General features: G+C 33.6%; 1 protein-coding gene across 4 annotated transcripts in view; it reads left to right on the top strand.

Annotated features, from left to right (window-relative positions):
- Window positions 1–14921, top strand: part of LOC111147265 (myoneurin) — a 39580-nt gene that overhangs the window by 11440 nt on the left and 13219 nt on the right. The window contains exons 6-9 of one of the 4 annotated variants that reach the window (XR_002640610.1): window positions 613–696; window positions 1738–1824; window positions 3504–3824; window positions 11046–11120. Coding sequence is in view for 2 of the 4 variants with exons in the window: in XM_022503206.1 (XP_022358914.1) it covers window positions 613–696; window positions 1738–1824; window positions 3504–3766 (434 nt within the window). In the remaining 2 variants the exon portion in view is untranslated. Of the gene's footprint in view, window positions 1–612; window positions 697–1737; window positions 1825–3503; window positions 6174–11040; window positions 11121–14921 lie in introns of those variants that run through there. The other 3 variants (XR_002640609.1, XM_022503206.1, XM_022503222.1) reach the window with 3 other exon arrangements.

Raw genomic sequence — 14921 nt, 5'->3', positions numbered from 1 at the left:
ACTGGAGTCATATTTTATGACCTTAGAAAAACTCCTTAGCCTCTGTTTTACTTTCCTTGGATAAAACTGTAGAGTGAAATTATGGGGTGAGAGTGGGTTTAGGTAGAACATAGATTTTTATGACTTCTTAGGACTTTTCCTATGCAGAATTCTATGATTTGCAAATTAAATGGATACTTCAGAGGCAGAGTATCAGTTTTGAAGCAAATTATACTCAAAGATTATCAGTTTTGATAGGGTACCTTTTAAAACAGATCTTTCCTAAATAATCTTACTCTTCTTAATATAGTAGATAGCAAGAATTAAAGTAATGGATTGATGAATTTTTAATCATATGTTTGTAATCATATAAAAATTGAACTTCTTGCCCAATTCTAGTCTACTGGAAGAATTTTGCAGAAATCAAGTTTTATTATATGAAAAGCATCAGGTTACATGAACAGTGTAAAATAATTACTAATGTTCATCTAAGTAGGTTCACAATGAAGATACCTCTAAAATACAATATATAAAGAGGTTTTAATTTAAATTCAGGTTACTTTAAATTATTGTAATTGATAAATATTATATTGGTATAGTACACCACTGCACTATCTTTTATTTTCCATCTAGGTGAAAAACCATACATATGTGGTATTTGTGGGAAAAGTTTTATTTCCTCAGGAGAGCTCAACAAACACTTTCGATCCCATACAGGTCTGTGTTTAGGGAGAACGTATTATTTTTGGTTCTCTCTAATTTCTTTTTATGTAAACCTTGACTTTTAAACCATTATGGACTATATCGTATCTAGTCATACTCTACCTACAGTAGTATTTTAATGTATAAATACTAACTTTTTACTTGCTTTGTTTTTTTTTGTTTTTGTTTTTTTTAGTTATTTGGAGTAGTATTAATTAAATTTGGTTTAGAATTGTATAGACTTTCTAATATGCCAGATAATAATAGTTTTTAGATTAATTTGGATTAAGTTGCACAGGTGTACCAAGACATGAAAAGGAATAGATAATATCAAGATGATATATTTTCTTATCAATTAGTGTTCAGTAAGCAAGTTTTCAGAATGAACTTTAGTATTGACGTGTTTTTTGTAATAGTATTGTGTAGTATGAAGAAAATATGGAACAAATTAATTTAAAGGAAAATGCCACTTTGAAATGAAGTCAAAAGTGAAAATGTACTGTTGTGACTTTTTTATTCTTAAAATTATGCCTCACGATTCCTATCTAGAATAATGTGAGCACCTAGTAGACATTTAATAAGCATCTATTTTCTCATGCTCTTTGTTTATAAAGCATTGAACAGTTCTTATTTCAGAGGAATTACAATTTTGTAGCATTTTATTCTGTCACTGTTTTTAAAGGATTTTCTAATTTGTAAGCTGCCAGAAAGCAGAAACCATAATTACACTTTTTTCCCTTAGCTGTTCCTCTTAGGGTCTGGCAGATAACTCGCACTCACTAAATGTCTAATAGAATTAAAAGCGTAAGTTAAATTTCTGTTAATAAATATGCTCCATTTTCCCAGAAATGGGGATGCTTTGTGTGATAAAGTAAAGGAGTGCCTAGTATGTATAGAAGTTTTCATTTCACTGTATTATAACCAAGTGATTAAAAAGATCATTTAAAACTAAATTTAAACAGTATAGTAGTTTTTGCACTTTGTTCATAGACATTGATATTTTTGTCTTAGCAGCTTCTAAAATATTGAGTTTAAACTTTTTAACTTGCTTTTCAGGAGAAAGGCCATTTATCTGCGAATTATGTGGAAATTCTTACACAGATATTAAAAATTTAAAGAAGCACAAAACAAAAGTCCATTCCGGTAAATGTTTGTGTTTTATAAAAATTTGGTGCTCTCATATTGGTGCTATTTCTAAAATGTTGAGATGCACATTTTGACAGCTTAAATTAGATATATATTTTTTAAAATTAGGTATACCCATATTAGGAAGGGAGCTTTATAATTTGTAGATAAGTTCACTAAGAATTTCTTTACATTTGACCTTCCAATAAACAATACTTGAAATATTTCCTCTTAAAAACCTGATTTATGAAGTTTCAAGAATGAAAGAATATAAAAAACATATATATATGTATGTATCACTATTCTCCATACTAGAGTCTGGGTTACCTGGGAATTACTATAGTTATGTGAAGAAAAGGGCATCATGAGCCCTAATCCAGAGATATAAAAGAAGGAATATAATAGAAAGATATAAATAGGGGAATAGGTAGCCCCAAATTGTTACATAGAAATGGAAGGACAGGCTATAAAATTTTAAGTCTGTTGCTTAAAATAAATCTTTGAAAAAGTTTTACTGTGTTTGTCATGATTGGAAACAAAATACTAGGCTTCTTCAGTGTGTAGAGATGTTAACAAGTCTGATAGTGAATAGAAATATAATAAGGATTAAGTCAGTAACTTCTGAAAACTGCAGTGTTAATTGAACAAACATGAAATGCCTCTACCTCCAAAGTACACATAACTGCAAGATACATGAAGTTGAACAAGGCACATTCTTAGTCCTCAAAGAATTTGCAGTCTAGTGTGGGAGACCAGAAAGCTAAATAACTGTGATTACAAGAAAAAATGTAGGGTATTATAGGATACAAAAGTGTCAAAGAAGAGATAAAGTCTTTCTGTGGTAAGTATTGGAAAGGCTTAATTCTAGGGAACTTGAAGGTTGAAGGATGGAGATAGGAAAAAGAGCATTTGTCTCAGGCAGAGAGAATATTGTAAAGGGAGTCATTGGGAAGTGCAGGTTACATTCTTGGCTGGTTGAACTGAAGAGTAGTTTGGCAAGAACAGAGAATTACAATTTTATGAAAGTTAATAGGCAGTTTTGTCTAATGAAGACAGGGAGATTGAAATCATGTAAGTACTTTGGAGTGACAGGAGTATGGTAAAGCTCATGAAAAATTTGAAGTCAAAGTGTATCATGGTCAGGGTAATAATCACTCCCTAAGTAGAGCAAAATTTCTCACTTCTGGAAATATACAAAAGTGCCATACCTCTGAGCTTGAACTCAGAGAATAGTATGAACTACTCATTAATATGTTCAGCAAACAAATTTATTATATGTATAGCACTGTTATTAAGTACTTTTAAGGAATTAGAGAAGCATAACTTGATCTGTACCCTTAAGGAATTTACAGTCTGGTTGAGAATTCAGGGCATACTGAAGTAGAATGTTCAGTAGCAGTAAGAGAGGTGTCACAAGGTGGCACATGAAAAATTGACAAGCGAGTGATAAAATAGATAACAGCTCACCCTAGTCTAGAACAGTTAAGTCCATTTTAATTTCAAGTTGGTGCTTGAACCTAGGCTTGAGACCCCTATTGGATTTGAGTAGATGATGAAGGTAAATCAGTGTAAGAGAAACAGCGTAAGTAAAAGGTGTGGAGGTTGGAATGCAGGTTCTGAAATGGTAAGCAGATTTAGTCTATGGGGTTTTGTTTTGTTTTCAAAGATAGCCTAAATTTGTTTCCCTTCTATTTCAGGTGCAGATAAAGTTCTGGATTCTAGTATAGAGGATCATCCCTTGAGTGAACAAGATTCTATACAAAAAAGTCCGTTATCAGAAACATTGGATGTGAAACCTTCTGATATGACTTTACCACTATCTCTTCCACTTGGAACTGAGGACCACCACATCCTTCTGCCTGTCACAGATAATCAGTCTCCTACATCAGATACATTGTTGAGATCAACTGTGAATGGGTATTCAGAACCACAGTTGATTTTTTTACAGCAATTATACTGACTTTGTGAGGAATGTGGAATTGCTAAGACGTCTCTGGTAGTAAACATAAACATCTCTGGTAAGGTGCATATATTCATATTAAATTACCATTCATTTGAGTTGTGATCATTATTTTTCATTCACTGAAGTAAACACCTGATGCTGCATCGTAACTGCAACGCTTGTTTTGATTTTTGGCTTTTATGTCTAGATTATAAACATAGCGTGTTAAGGAGTGAATTATACTGTAGTAGTACTATTTTGGATGGGTAAGTTATATTTTCTTTTAGAGCTGCCTTAATTCATTTTTATTTTGCATTTTTAAATTGCCTTTCATTTATTGAAGTGGAATCTTTCCATTTATATGAGTCAGTTTTGACCTGTGGGATTTTCTAGTTTTTTTTCCCCTCAAAATTTAAGCAAAATCCAGGATAGTATCCGGCCAAGAGTGTTGCTGTTACCAAGCCCCATAGATCAATACATAAACTCTGGGGGAAAAGTAAATTTTCATATTTCTACTTAAGAGAGTTTAGGTACTGAAAGACTTGTGCTATTTAATATATTCCATTGGGGGTAACTTTTCTAGTGAATTTTAAAAAGTGTTTTTTTTAAAAGCTAGAAAACTGTATGTACATTTTTGTTCTTTTAGAATTCAGTATTCTAGAGAAAAGCAAGAATCAGTACTTTCGACTTAATAACTGAGTTATCCTAGACTACTTTTGCAAAATGAGTTTTGAATAGATCATTTGATTTTTTTACCTTGTTAAAAGACAGTTTCAAAATGTGATTCAGGTTATGTTTTAATAGGTTTCTAGATTACTGGTGATGAGGAAAATATACTGAGTTTTGAAAATTTTTGATAAGTCTCTCTTACACCTGTTATAATCTTTTTAAAATACTAAGCTCTAAAAAGAATTTTTTAAATATAAATTTAATGCATACTCTAAATCACTTGGCCTCTGAATTGACACATTATAATTACATAGAGAGTTAAGAAACCAGCTTCAATTATAAGTGAGCATTTGAGTTATCAGAAAGCCAGTTTATTTTATATTTAAGTTTTCTGTAAGTTTGGAGTTTTAAAATTTTATAAATTAAACCATAACATTTGCCTATTGTCTTAATTTCACAGTAGTCTTGTTTCCTTCCTGCTGAATGTAGAAAATAGAATATCATTCTGATATTCACTACCAGTCTTCCCCATTCCACTTTTCCCACATAATTGATTTATTTTACTGCCTAGTCTTTGGACATTAAATTATCAGTTCCACAGAGTCAATTCCTATACTGCTGATCAAACATCATGGTGACATTATTTCTTATTTCTGCCATTGCTTTAGCTGTGGCTTATTTGTTTTCTGACTTTAAACTACACCTATAATAAATTTAATGTGGGGTTTTGGGTATTGATTTCTTTAATTGTATTTTCTCTGGCATCCTAGTCAGAGGAACCAACTAGAAGAGGATATAGTAAAACTTCTTAATTCTTGTGGAGATTGTCACCATTTCCCAGCACAGTCAGCATTTTCGCAATGGATTGCCACCAGTGGGACTGACTTAACTGAATAGACTTTGAACTGTTGCCTTTGTATAATAGACAACAAGCTTAGTATTTAATAATTTATCTAAGAAATCTAATTATGCTTGTGTATTAATATACTGGTTTAAATACAATTTACAAAGTTACAAAATGTTCAACTAATCTATTCTGGCTTAAATTCAATAGGAATTTATTGGAATGTGAAGAAATTAAAGAAAATTAAAAGACTCAGCCTCTTTAAGAAGTCTGAAATGGAGAGGTTATATTTAATTCATATCTTCATTAATTCAAGCATCTAATGAATAAAATTTCAAAATCTACAGTGATGTCAAAATTTTATGAGAGCGATAGTTACCAAATTTCCACTAATATGATGGTAATTAGCATTTTGCATAGATTAGTCTTCAGACTTATTATTTTTAATATTATTGGATTGGAATGGCTAAGGTTGATTTAATGTGCTTTTTCTTCATCACGTTATCTGCTTCATAGCTAAAATAATTCTATTTTAAATTGACATGGCTTGGTGCTCTTCCATAGTTACATATAATAAGCCTCAAAGGCTGAGGTTCCTGTCTTTTCGTTCTTCTCATAATGCTATACTCTTCTTTATTATAATGTGGATATATTTCAGTTGTATCTGGTATCGTCCTAACACTCATAATTACCATTTTAATTACGCCCATTTTTAAATATATTTGTTACAATGCAGTTTGCGGAAGTCTATTCTTAATTAAATATGACTACATTTTTGAAAGTCTGTTTAGGATGTTGAAAATCTTACTGAGAAATTATTTTCTAAAATAATTTTGTATGTATTAGATTATTGCTACTGTATTGTTAGACTGTAGACTTTTAAAAAAGAAACCATAGATTATATATAAATGATTTTTTGCTGTTTTTAAATGGTATTTGTTTTATGTTTAATTTCATAGGTTGATTTTGATAGACAACTTTTAGAAAAATATTTTTTAAAGAAAAGGTTCTATCGTTTCTTGTAAAAGTAGTTTATTACTTCTGTATGTTTCAGTTCTGCAGAAATTGTACAAATGAGAGTAGTTGAAATGTACATTTATAAAGACAATGTACATGTTCTTGTTTTTTAAAATTATCCTAGAATAACTGTTCTGACATTTGATGCATATCAGAAACATTTTAAAAATAACACTAGCCAAGCCCCACCCCTCCTTAGGCCTTTGGGATGTACAAGCTAGAAAATCTCCATGGGTGTTTTAATGTAACCAGATTTTGAGAACTGATAGCCTAAATGTTTCTTGGTTTTCTTTTGGGAAGCATTTAAAATTGAAGCTCTTGATAGAAATTTCCATCTTATACTCAGATTTTTGAGGCTTTAGAATTTACCTAGAAATACAACCTAGTAAATTCTACATTTTTACTCATTATTTATGAACAGTATGGAGATTTAGTTACTGGAGCATTAATTTCTTGAGACAGTGATATGGTTACTCTTTGATTCTCTGCAACCCCTGCCCCATTCATTTAAGAGAGATTTGGTATATTTGCTTAAGGAATTTGGTGATTATCAGGTAGACATAATAACGATCTAGAAATAGGGTATTTAATTTCAAGAGGAATATACTAAAGTAAACATCATGGATGTGAACATCTATTTGGATTAAAATGTGTGGCCAGTATTTCAGATACTGGAAAATTGAGATCAGGATACATAAACCTAACAAAGATAAATGCCACCCTTAAGTCAAATGGGAAAGACAGGCCTGACTATAATGGCAGTAAAACAAGGCAGAACGTCAAGTGTTAATGGGGGAAGACAAGGAAGGAACTATGGAGCAGTCAGTGAGAGTTGAATGGACAGAAAAAGGGCCATTGTTCCCCTGCATAGACAAACCAGAAGAGATGGATGATGGTGATGGGAAGGAATGTGCACACAGCTAACTGAAATAGGCCAAATGAAGAAAGTATGAAACAGGGAGGAGATAGGAGTCAAAGACATATCCAGCGCTATGCCTGCACCATCTTACAGGAAATAGTCCTCTGTCCTTAACCTGTGCTGAAGGAGTAGGATTGGATAACTAGGTTTGTAACTCCTATAATCTCACACCCAAGCACAGTTGACTGCTGAAGGGCAGGGATTAGAGGATTAGACAGCCACATTTATAACAAATGATTCCATATCGATGTCCAGAGCTTAATTGAACACCTTACGAGGGAGAAACCGTTCTTAAGTCTGACTGAGCTAGTTAGATTCTCAATAATTTGAGCTCTGAAATTCAGAGACTGTTATGTTTTGGCATACATGTAAGTGAAAAGATCATTTAGAACTGGGGCAGTGTGAAGCAAGTCGAAATATAAAGGAAATGATGAATAAGCAGAGAAAGCTAATCTATAGAGTGAAGCAATGGAATGAAATAGGTTCACAGAACCAAGCCACTGATTGCCTGTGAGAGATTGGTGTGGCCTTGGTGTCTGGCTTTGCAGTCCCATTCTTGAGCTGGCTTAGCTTTATGCTTCATTTCCTTGTCCCTGGGTGCCAGTGATTTTTTTCCTGTTACATCCATACAGTAAATCCCCCTTTTCTTAGACAGTCTTGAATCCGTTTCTTTTCCTTGTGGCTAGCCCTGACTTAGACACCTTAAGTTTTGATCCTTAATGATTAAGAAGGTGGTGATGCCATTAACTGTGATAGGGAAGATAAGGAAGAGGTTTATGGCAGAGAAGACATTATTTTAGATGCACTGAATTTGGTTGGTGGTACAATAGCTTTGTGAAAATGTCTAGCAGTACTTGGAAATGGAGCCCCAAATCCAGGAGTGGTTAAAGCTAGGGATACGGATCTTGTAGCATAAGGCTAATAATTATTGCAATAGAAATGATTAAGGCAGCCCTGGGATATGGTAAAGAACAAAAGCTAAGAAAATCTTTGGGGAAATACATTTAAAGAACGAGCAAAAGAATGGAGTGCCTGGGTGCCTCAGTTAAGCATCTCACTTTTGATGTCAGTTCAGTCCTTGATCTCAGGGTTGTAAGTTTAAGACCCGCTTTGGCTCCACACTGGGTGTGGACCCACCTTTTAAAAATGAGCAAAAGATAAAAAAGGAGATTAAAAGGTGGAAGAACACCAGGGTAGTGCGAGTTTTAAGAAGGCAAGTGATTTTGTACTGGTCATACAGTACAGAGAAATTAAATAGGGTGCAAATCAAAGACAACTTTGGGTTGGGTAATGGGGGCATGATGATCCTTGGAGAAGGCAGTTGTAGTAATAGCAGGAGTAGAAGTTAGGTGGATATGGTTTGAGTAGTTAAGACATTGAATACTACTATTTAGCTGAAAAGCAGTGTGGTGCAGGATCATTTTTTGTCAAATACGTAAAAAATACAAAGCACATTATTACTTGTTTTCACATCTCAAACACTACAATGATCAGCATAATATGATTTGCAACACTGTAATCAGAGGCTGTATTTTCGAGCCTGATCTTGAAAGTGGAAGGAAACTTTATATGGTTGCAGATTTACTCACTGCAGTTCAGGTGTGCAGAGGAAGTGGAGTTTCTGACAACTTGAATTTCTTTCCTCTTGAGCTCACACCCCATGGGAAGTCAGGAAAAAATTAACTTTTTGTCTGAGCCAGTTTAAAACTTAGTCTGATAAAAAGGAGATACAATTTATAAGATTTTGAGGTAATGCTTAAACTTTTGGGAAAATGCTCTTATTTCTATCCTTTGTCTCCTCTTTAAACTGGTGTCCAGGTATATGAAGGGGACTTACGTGATACAATGTTATCAGGGAGACAGCGTCTTCAGTTCTTCATTCTCTGGGCATCCTACTGGCCTCTGATGCAGTAGGCCACAGCTTGTGAAATATGCAATCAGGTTTTTCCTAGCTTGGTCAGAACCCGGTAGTTCTTGACTGAATTGGCCTCACCTTAGTTCCAAGAAATGTGGAGAACTCTCACACTTCTGCAGCTCTGTCTCAAGCAGGCCGGTATAGATCAGGATGCAGGTTTCACCTGTGCTACCTTCCTGCGGGCTCAAAGTAAGCCTTTTTTCTTCCCATTCATGAGCTTTCTTCCCACTCAGCTACCTTCTGAGTTTCCCCTTGAGAGAATATAGAAACTCTTGGGTCTTCTCTATACCACAGAAGAACAAAGATTAGCCTAGACAAACAAATCTCATTACCAAGATTTACTTTCATGTGACTGTGCCCTGCTTTAGCCTGATGAGAGGCCATCTCATTCCAGAATCCTATAAACTCCTCTACTACCCAGCATATTACAGATACTTGAAAGCAATAAAAGATGGACTGTTGCTACATTAAACATGAATGAATCACGTTAATGTTGTTCAAAAGAAGTCAGACACAGTGTATACTGTTAAGATTCAGTTTATATAAAATTTAAAAGCAGGCAAAACTACTTGTGATGTTAGAAGGCAAGAGAGTGGTGCATGTTGGAAGAAGTTTGGAAGAGCTTCTGGAAGCATGTGGCATTTACTGTCTTTATCTAAGTCATGGCTGACATGGGTGGGTTAGCTTTGTGGTAACTCGTTTACCTGTTCAGTTAAGATTTGTGTACTTTTCAAGGGATGCCTGGGTGGGTCATTAGGTTAAACATCCAACTCTTGATCTCGACTTGGGCCCTGAGCACAGACCCTGATCTCTGAGTGGTGAGTTCAAGCCCCATATTGGGCTCCACGCTGGGCATGGAGGCTTCTTAAAAAAAGATTTGTGTACTTTTTGTATGTACATTTTAAAAAGTACATATTAAAAAAATGAATTTGAAGAATGAAGAAAACTAGAGTATTGGTTTTTAAATTTTAATAAGCTTAAAGACCTGGATTGTAAAAATGCAGATTCCCCACACTGTCCTCAGAAGTTCTGATTCAGTAGGTCTGACTCTAAGAATCTGTAATTTTAACATTTGCCCCAGAGGTTCTGATGTTCCACGCTTTAAAAATGCCGATTTAGCATCTGTAGTTTAACAAACTCTCCTTAACTCTCTGAACAGATATTCAAGTATAAGAAGTTTGTCATATTAATTGTTACTTGAATCTGAATTTATCGGATCTCTAATATCTAGGAGTAGCATTTCCTCACCACCTTAATGTCTTACAAATGTAATGACAGTTGTTTAAAATGTTCCTTTTTTTTTCTATAGCGTGGTTTTATTGCATCCATTGAATTCTGCAGATTTTCAAATTTTATTAAAAGAAAAAATTTTATTCATTTCCTATTGCATTTTTAACAATACAAAGACATTTGATTTTCCTGGGATGTATTGCCTTTTTAGATACAGATATTTAGTTCTAGACTGTTCAACATGTGATGTAAAAGAACTCTCTAAAAAACAACCAGTCTTTATATCTGCAAAGCAGAGATCTTAAAGTGGAAATAAAATAAGATTTGAACATATAGAATGTTGCCAAGTAAGGTTTGGTAAAACCTAATAAGTAAAATCAGTAACAAGTAAAATTAGTCAGTATAAGTGTCAGGCTACATAATGTCATTTATAGAATTCCGTAGTCTATAAAGTATAGCTTTGTTAGTTCCACTGTAAACAATGGCAGATCTTTACGTGATTTTCACATCAGTGGAAGGTCATATTATTTGTAAAATTCCATTATCAGATTGTGGTAATTTTCTTTGATATAACATATAAACAATATTTATCTAAAAAAATACCAACAACTTGAAATCCATTTCACACATAGTTAATACGAACTATTGAGTATGTATTTTTCAACCAATTCCAGATGTTTTAAGATTTTGTTTTTCAGCACAGACTCATCCTGATAGCAACCATCTGTCCTGTCCTGGATGACTCACATTCATCTCTGAAAGCAAGAGAATGGATTTGGTAAGGCATTTAGGTCTTTTCTGGCTCAGTGACTCTATAACATTAAGTGAAAATAATGCCTGAACAGATTATTAGATGTTCTTCCCCTTATGTAACCACCACTACCCTCTGTGCCCACCCTTCATTCCCCCCAGGGAGTATAGGAACATGGTGTTAGGTGCCAAATACAAGGAAATACCTGTAAACTTTCAAAACTCATTAAATAGTGGGTAGCAGTTACTGATCTTAATTGTTTAATCTACTAAAGGAGTGGACAGATATGATTTTTTTGATATGCTAATTAAAAAAAAATAAATACAGCTATAATTGAGGAATTCACAGTACTTTTAAATGAAGGCCGGTATTTTGACAACTATGTAAAGTTGACCACCACCTTTATTCCACCTCCTCCCTGTAGACCTTTAGAGATAGATGGTATTTTCTTTTAGACTGTAGGACCTCAGCATAATTTAAAGTAACCTTTTAAAACTGTCCACATGTCTTTTTTTCACACTTTGACGAGTAAATCATTCAGGTGAAGCAGCATCTGGCATGTGTGAATAAATTTGTGAATATAGGTCTGTAATCAAAGCATCATAGTGTTTGTTGCCTCCTCATAGGAATCTTAATTTGAAAACAAGATTGGCCATAGACAACAGTAATTTGCCATCAAATCATTAAAATCTTACTGGCATCTTCTAAAAGAGAATGATCTTAAAAAGTTCACTGGCATTACTGACTTGTTTAAAAAGCATACATTTATATGTGTTTCTATATATTTCCCTGTGTTTGCAAAATTGTATCAACAATCGTTATTATCTAAATAAGATATATAAAATACTTTTTCAACTCTGAACCGCCTGAAATTCCCTTGGATTCTGCCACCTGAACCATTTTTACCACTTCATGACAACTTGCAGTTAGGATACCTATAATGCCTTTTTCTTTTTATGCTATTTTACTACTTAATGCTATTTTCTTTTTAAAAGCATATTAGTTTAATTCCTTGATTTTTTTTTTTCTCCATAGCTAAAATTTTAGTCTCTACTCTTCCCCCCCCCAGGCTTTTTTAAATTTTTTAATTGATGTGTAGTTGACATAGTAGTTTCAGAGTTACAACACAGTAATTCAATTATATACATTACAGAGTGCTCACTATGATAAGTATAGTTATCATCTGTCACTGTACTATGTTACTACAGTATTAATGAATATGTTCTCTATGCTGTAGTTTTTCATTTTCTTCACTTATTTTAATAAGTTTGGAAATTTGTACTTCTTAATCCCTTTCACCTATTTTGTCTAACCTCTCATCTCCCTCCCCTCTGGCAACCACTAGTTTGTCCAACCACTAGTTTGTCATCTTTGAGTCTGTTTTAACATTTTAACAATATTAAATCTTCTAATCCTTGAGCACAGGATATCTTTCCATTTGTATTGTCCTCAGTTTCATTCATCAGTTTTTTTTTTTTTAAATTTTATTAATGTTTTTAAGAAAGCTCTACACCCAGTGTGGTGCTCAAACTCACAACCTCAAGATCAAGAGTCACATGTTCTTCTGAGCCAAACAGGCACCTCAGTATTTTACTCTTTTGGATACAGTTATACATAGGGTTGTTTTCTTAATTTCCCTTTCTGCTGTTTTGTTATTAGTGTACAGGAATGCAACAGATCTCTGTATTTTGTATCCTGCAACTTACTGAATTCATTTATTCTAATAATTTTTTTGGTGGAGTCTTTAGAGTTTTCTATATATAGTCTATGTCTCTGCAAACGGTGACGGTTTACTTCTTCCTTACCAATTTGGGCACCTTTTATTTTTCTTGTCTGAGTGCTATACCTAGGACCTCTGGTACAATATTGAATAAAAGTAGTGAAAGTTTGGACATCCTTATTTCTGACCTTAGGGGGAGAGCTTTCAGCTTTTTTACCATTGTGAGGTTAGCTTTGGGCTTATCATATATGTCTTTCATTATGTTGAGGGATGTTCCTTTTGTGCCCACTTTGATAGTTTTTATCATCAGTGGATATTCAATTTTGTCATTCTTTTTCTGCATCTACTGCAGTGGTCATAAGACTTTTATCCATTTTGTAAATGTAGATCACATCAATGATTTGCAGGTATTAAACCATCTTTGCATCCCTGGAATAAATATGACTTGATTATGGTGAATGATCCTTTTAATGTATTTTTGAATTCTGTTCACTAATACTTTGTTGAGTTTTATGCTTTTATGTTCATCAAGGATAATTGGCCTATAGATTTGTTTGTTTTGTAGTTTGTTTTGGTATCAAGGTAATACTGGCCTTGTAAAATGAATTTTGAAGAATTTCTCCCTCTTCTGTTTTTTGCGATAGCTTGAGGATAGGTATTAACTCTTCTTTAAATGTTTGGTAGAGTTCATCTGTGAAGCTATCTGATCCTAGCTTTATTGGGAGCTTTTTATTATTGGTCCAATTTTGTTACTAGTAATTGGTCTGTTCAGATTTTCTGTTTCCTCCTGACTCAGTTGGAAGATTGTTTCTAGGAATTAATCTCTTCTAGGTTGTGCATTTTGTTGGCTTTTAGTTTTTTGTAGTAATTGTTGATAATTTTTTATTTATTTATTTATTTATTTATTTTATTTTTTAAATTTTATTTTTCATGATAATTTTTTATATTTTTATGGTGTCAGTTTTAACTCGTCTTTCATTTCTGATTTTGAGTTCTTCTTGATTAGTCTGGCTGAAGTTTTACCAATTTTGTTTATCTTTTCAGAGAACCAGCTCTTGGTCTCATTGATCTTCTCTGTTGTTTTTTTAGTCTCTATTTCATTTATTTGGGCTTTGTTCTTCTTTTTCTGGTTCTTTAGATATAAGGTTAGATTGTTTAAAATGTTCTTGTTTCTTGAGGTAGGCCTATATCACTATAAATTTCCCTCTTGGAAATACTTTAGCTGTGTGCTGAAGATTTTGAACTGTAGTGTTTCCATTTCCGTTTGTCTCCAAGTATGTTTTGATTTCCTCTTTGTTTCTTTTTTGATCCATTGGTTTCTTAGTAATCTGTTATTTAGCTTCCAGGTATTTTGTTTTTCATTCAGTTTTCTTATAATTGATCTCTTTCTAGTTTCATACTGTTATGGTGGTAAAAGATGCTTGATATGATTTCAGTGTTCTTAGACTTGTTTTATGGTCTGCCATGTGATCTGTTCTGGAGAATATTCCATGTGCACTTGAATAGACATTCTGCTGTTTTGGGGTGGAAAATTCTGTGTATATCTGTTAAGTCTACCTGGTCTAGTGTGTCATTCAAAGCCACGGTTTGATTTACTGTCTGAATGATCTATCCATTGACGTAAGCATGTGTTAAAGCCCCTTACTGTTACTGTGTTACTGTCAGTTTCTCTCTTTATGTCTGTTAATATTTGCTTTATATATCTATATGGTGCTCCTATGTTGGATGCATAGGTATTTGTAATTATTATATAGTCTTAATGAACTGATCTTTTACCATTATTTAATGACCTTTTTTTGTCTCCTTACAGTCTTTTTTTTTAAGTCTATTTTACCTAATAATTAGTATTGGTATCCCATTTCCCCCGCCGCTTCATTTGCATGGAATATCTTTTTCCATCTCTTCATTTTTTTTTTTTAAGATTTTATTTTTTCATTTGAGAGAGCATGTACAAGCAGAGGGGAGGGACAGTGGGAGAGGGAGAAGCAGACTCCCCGCTGAGCAGGGAGCCCAATGTGGGGCTCTATCCTAGGACCCTGAGATCATGATCTGAGCTGATGGCAGACATTTAATCGACTGAGTCACCCAGGCACCCCTCCATCCCTTCA

Source organism: Enhydra lutris, unplaced genomic scaffold (assembly GCF_002288905.1).
Source record: "Enhydra lutris kenyoni isolate GAN:26980312 unplaced genomic scaffold, ASM228890v2 scaffoldscaffold2, whole genome shotgun sequence".
Taxonomy (NCBI): Eukaryota; Metazoa; Chordata; class Mammalia; order Carnivora; family Mustelidae; genus Enhydra; species Enhydra lutris.
This window is presented reverse-complemented; position numbering and strand designations above follow the sequence as displayed.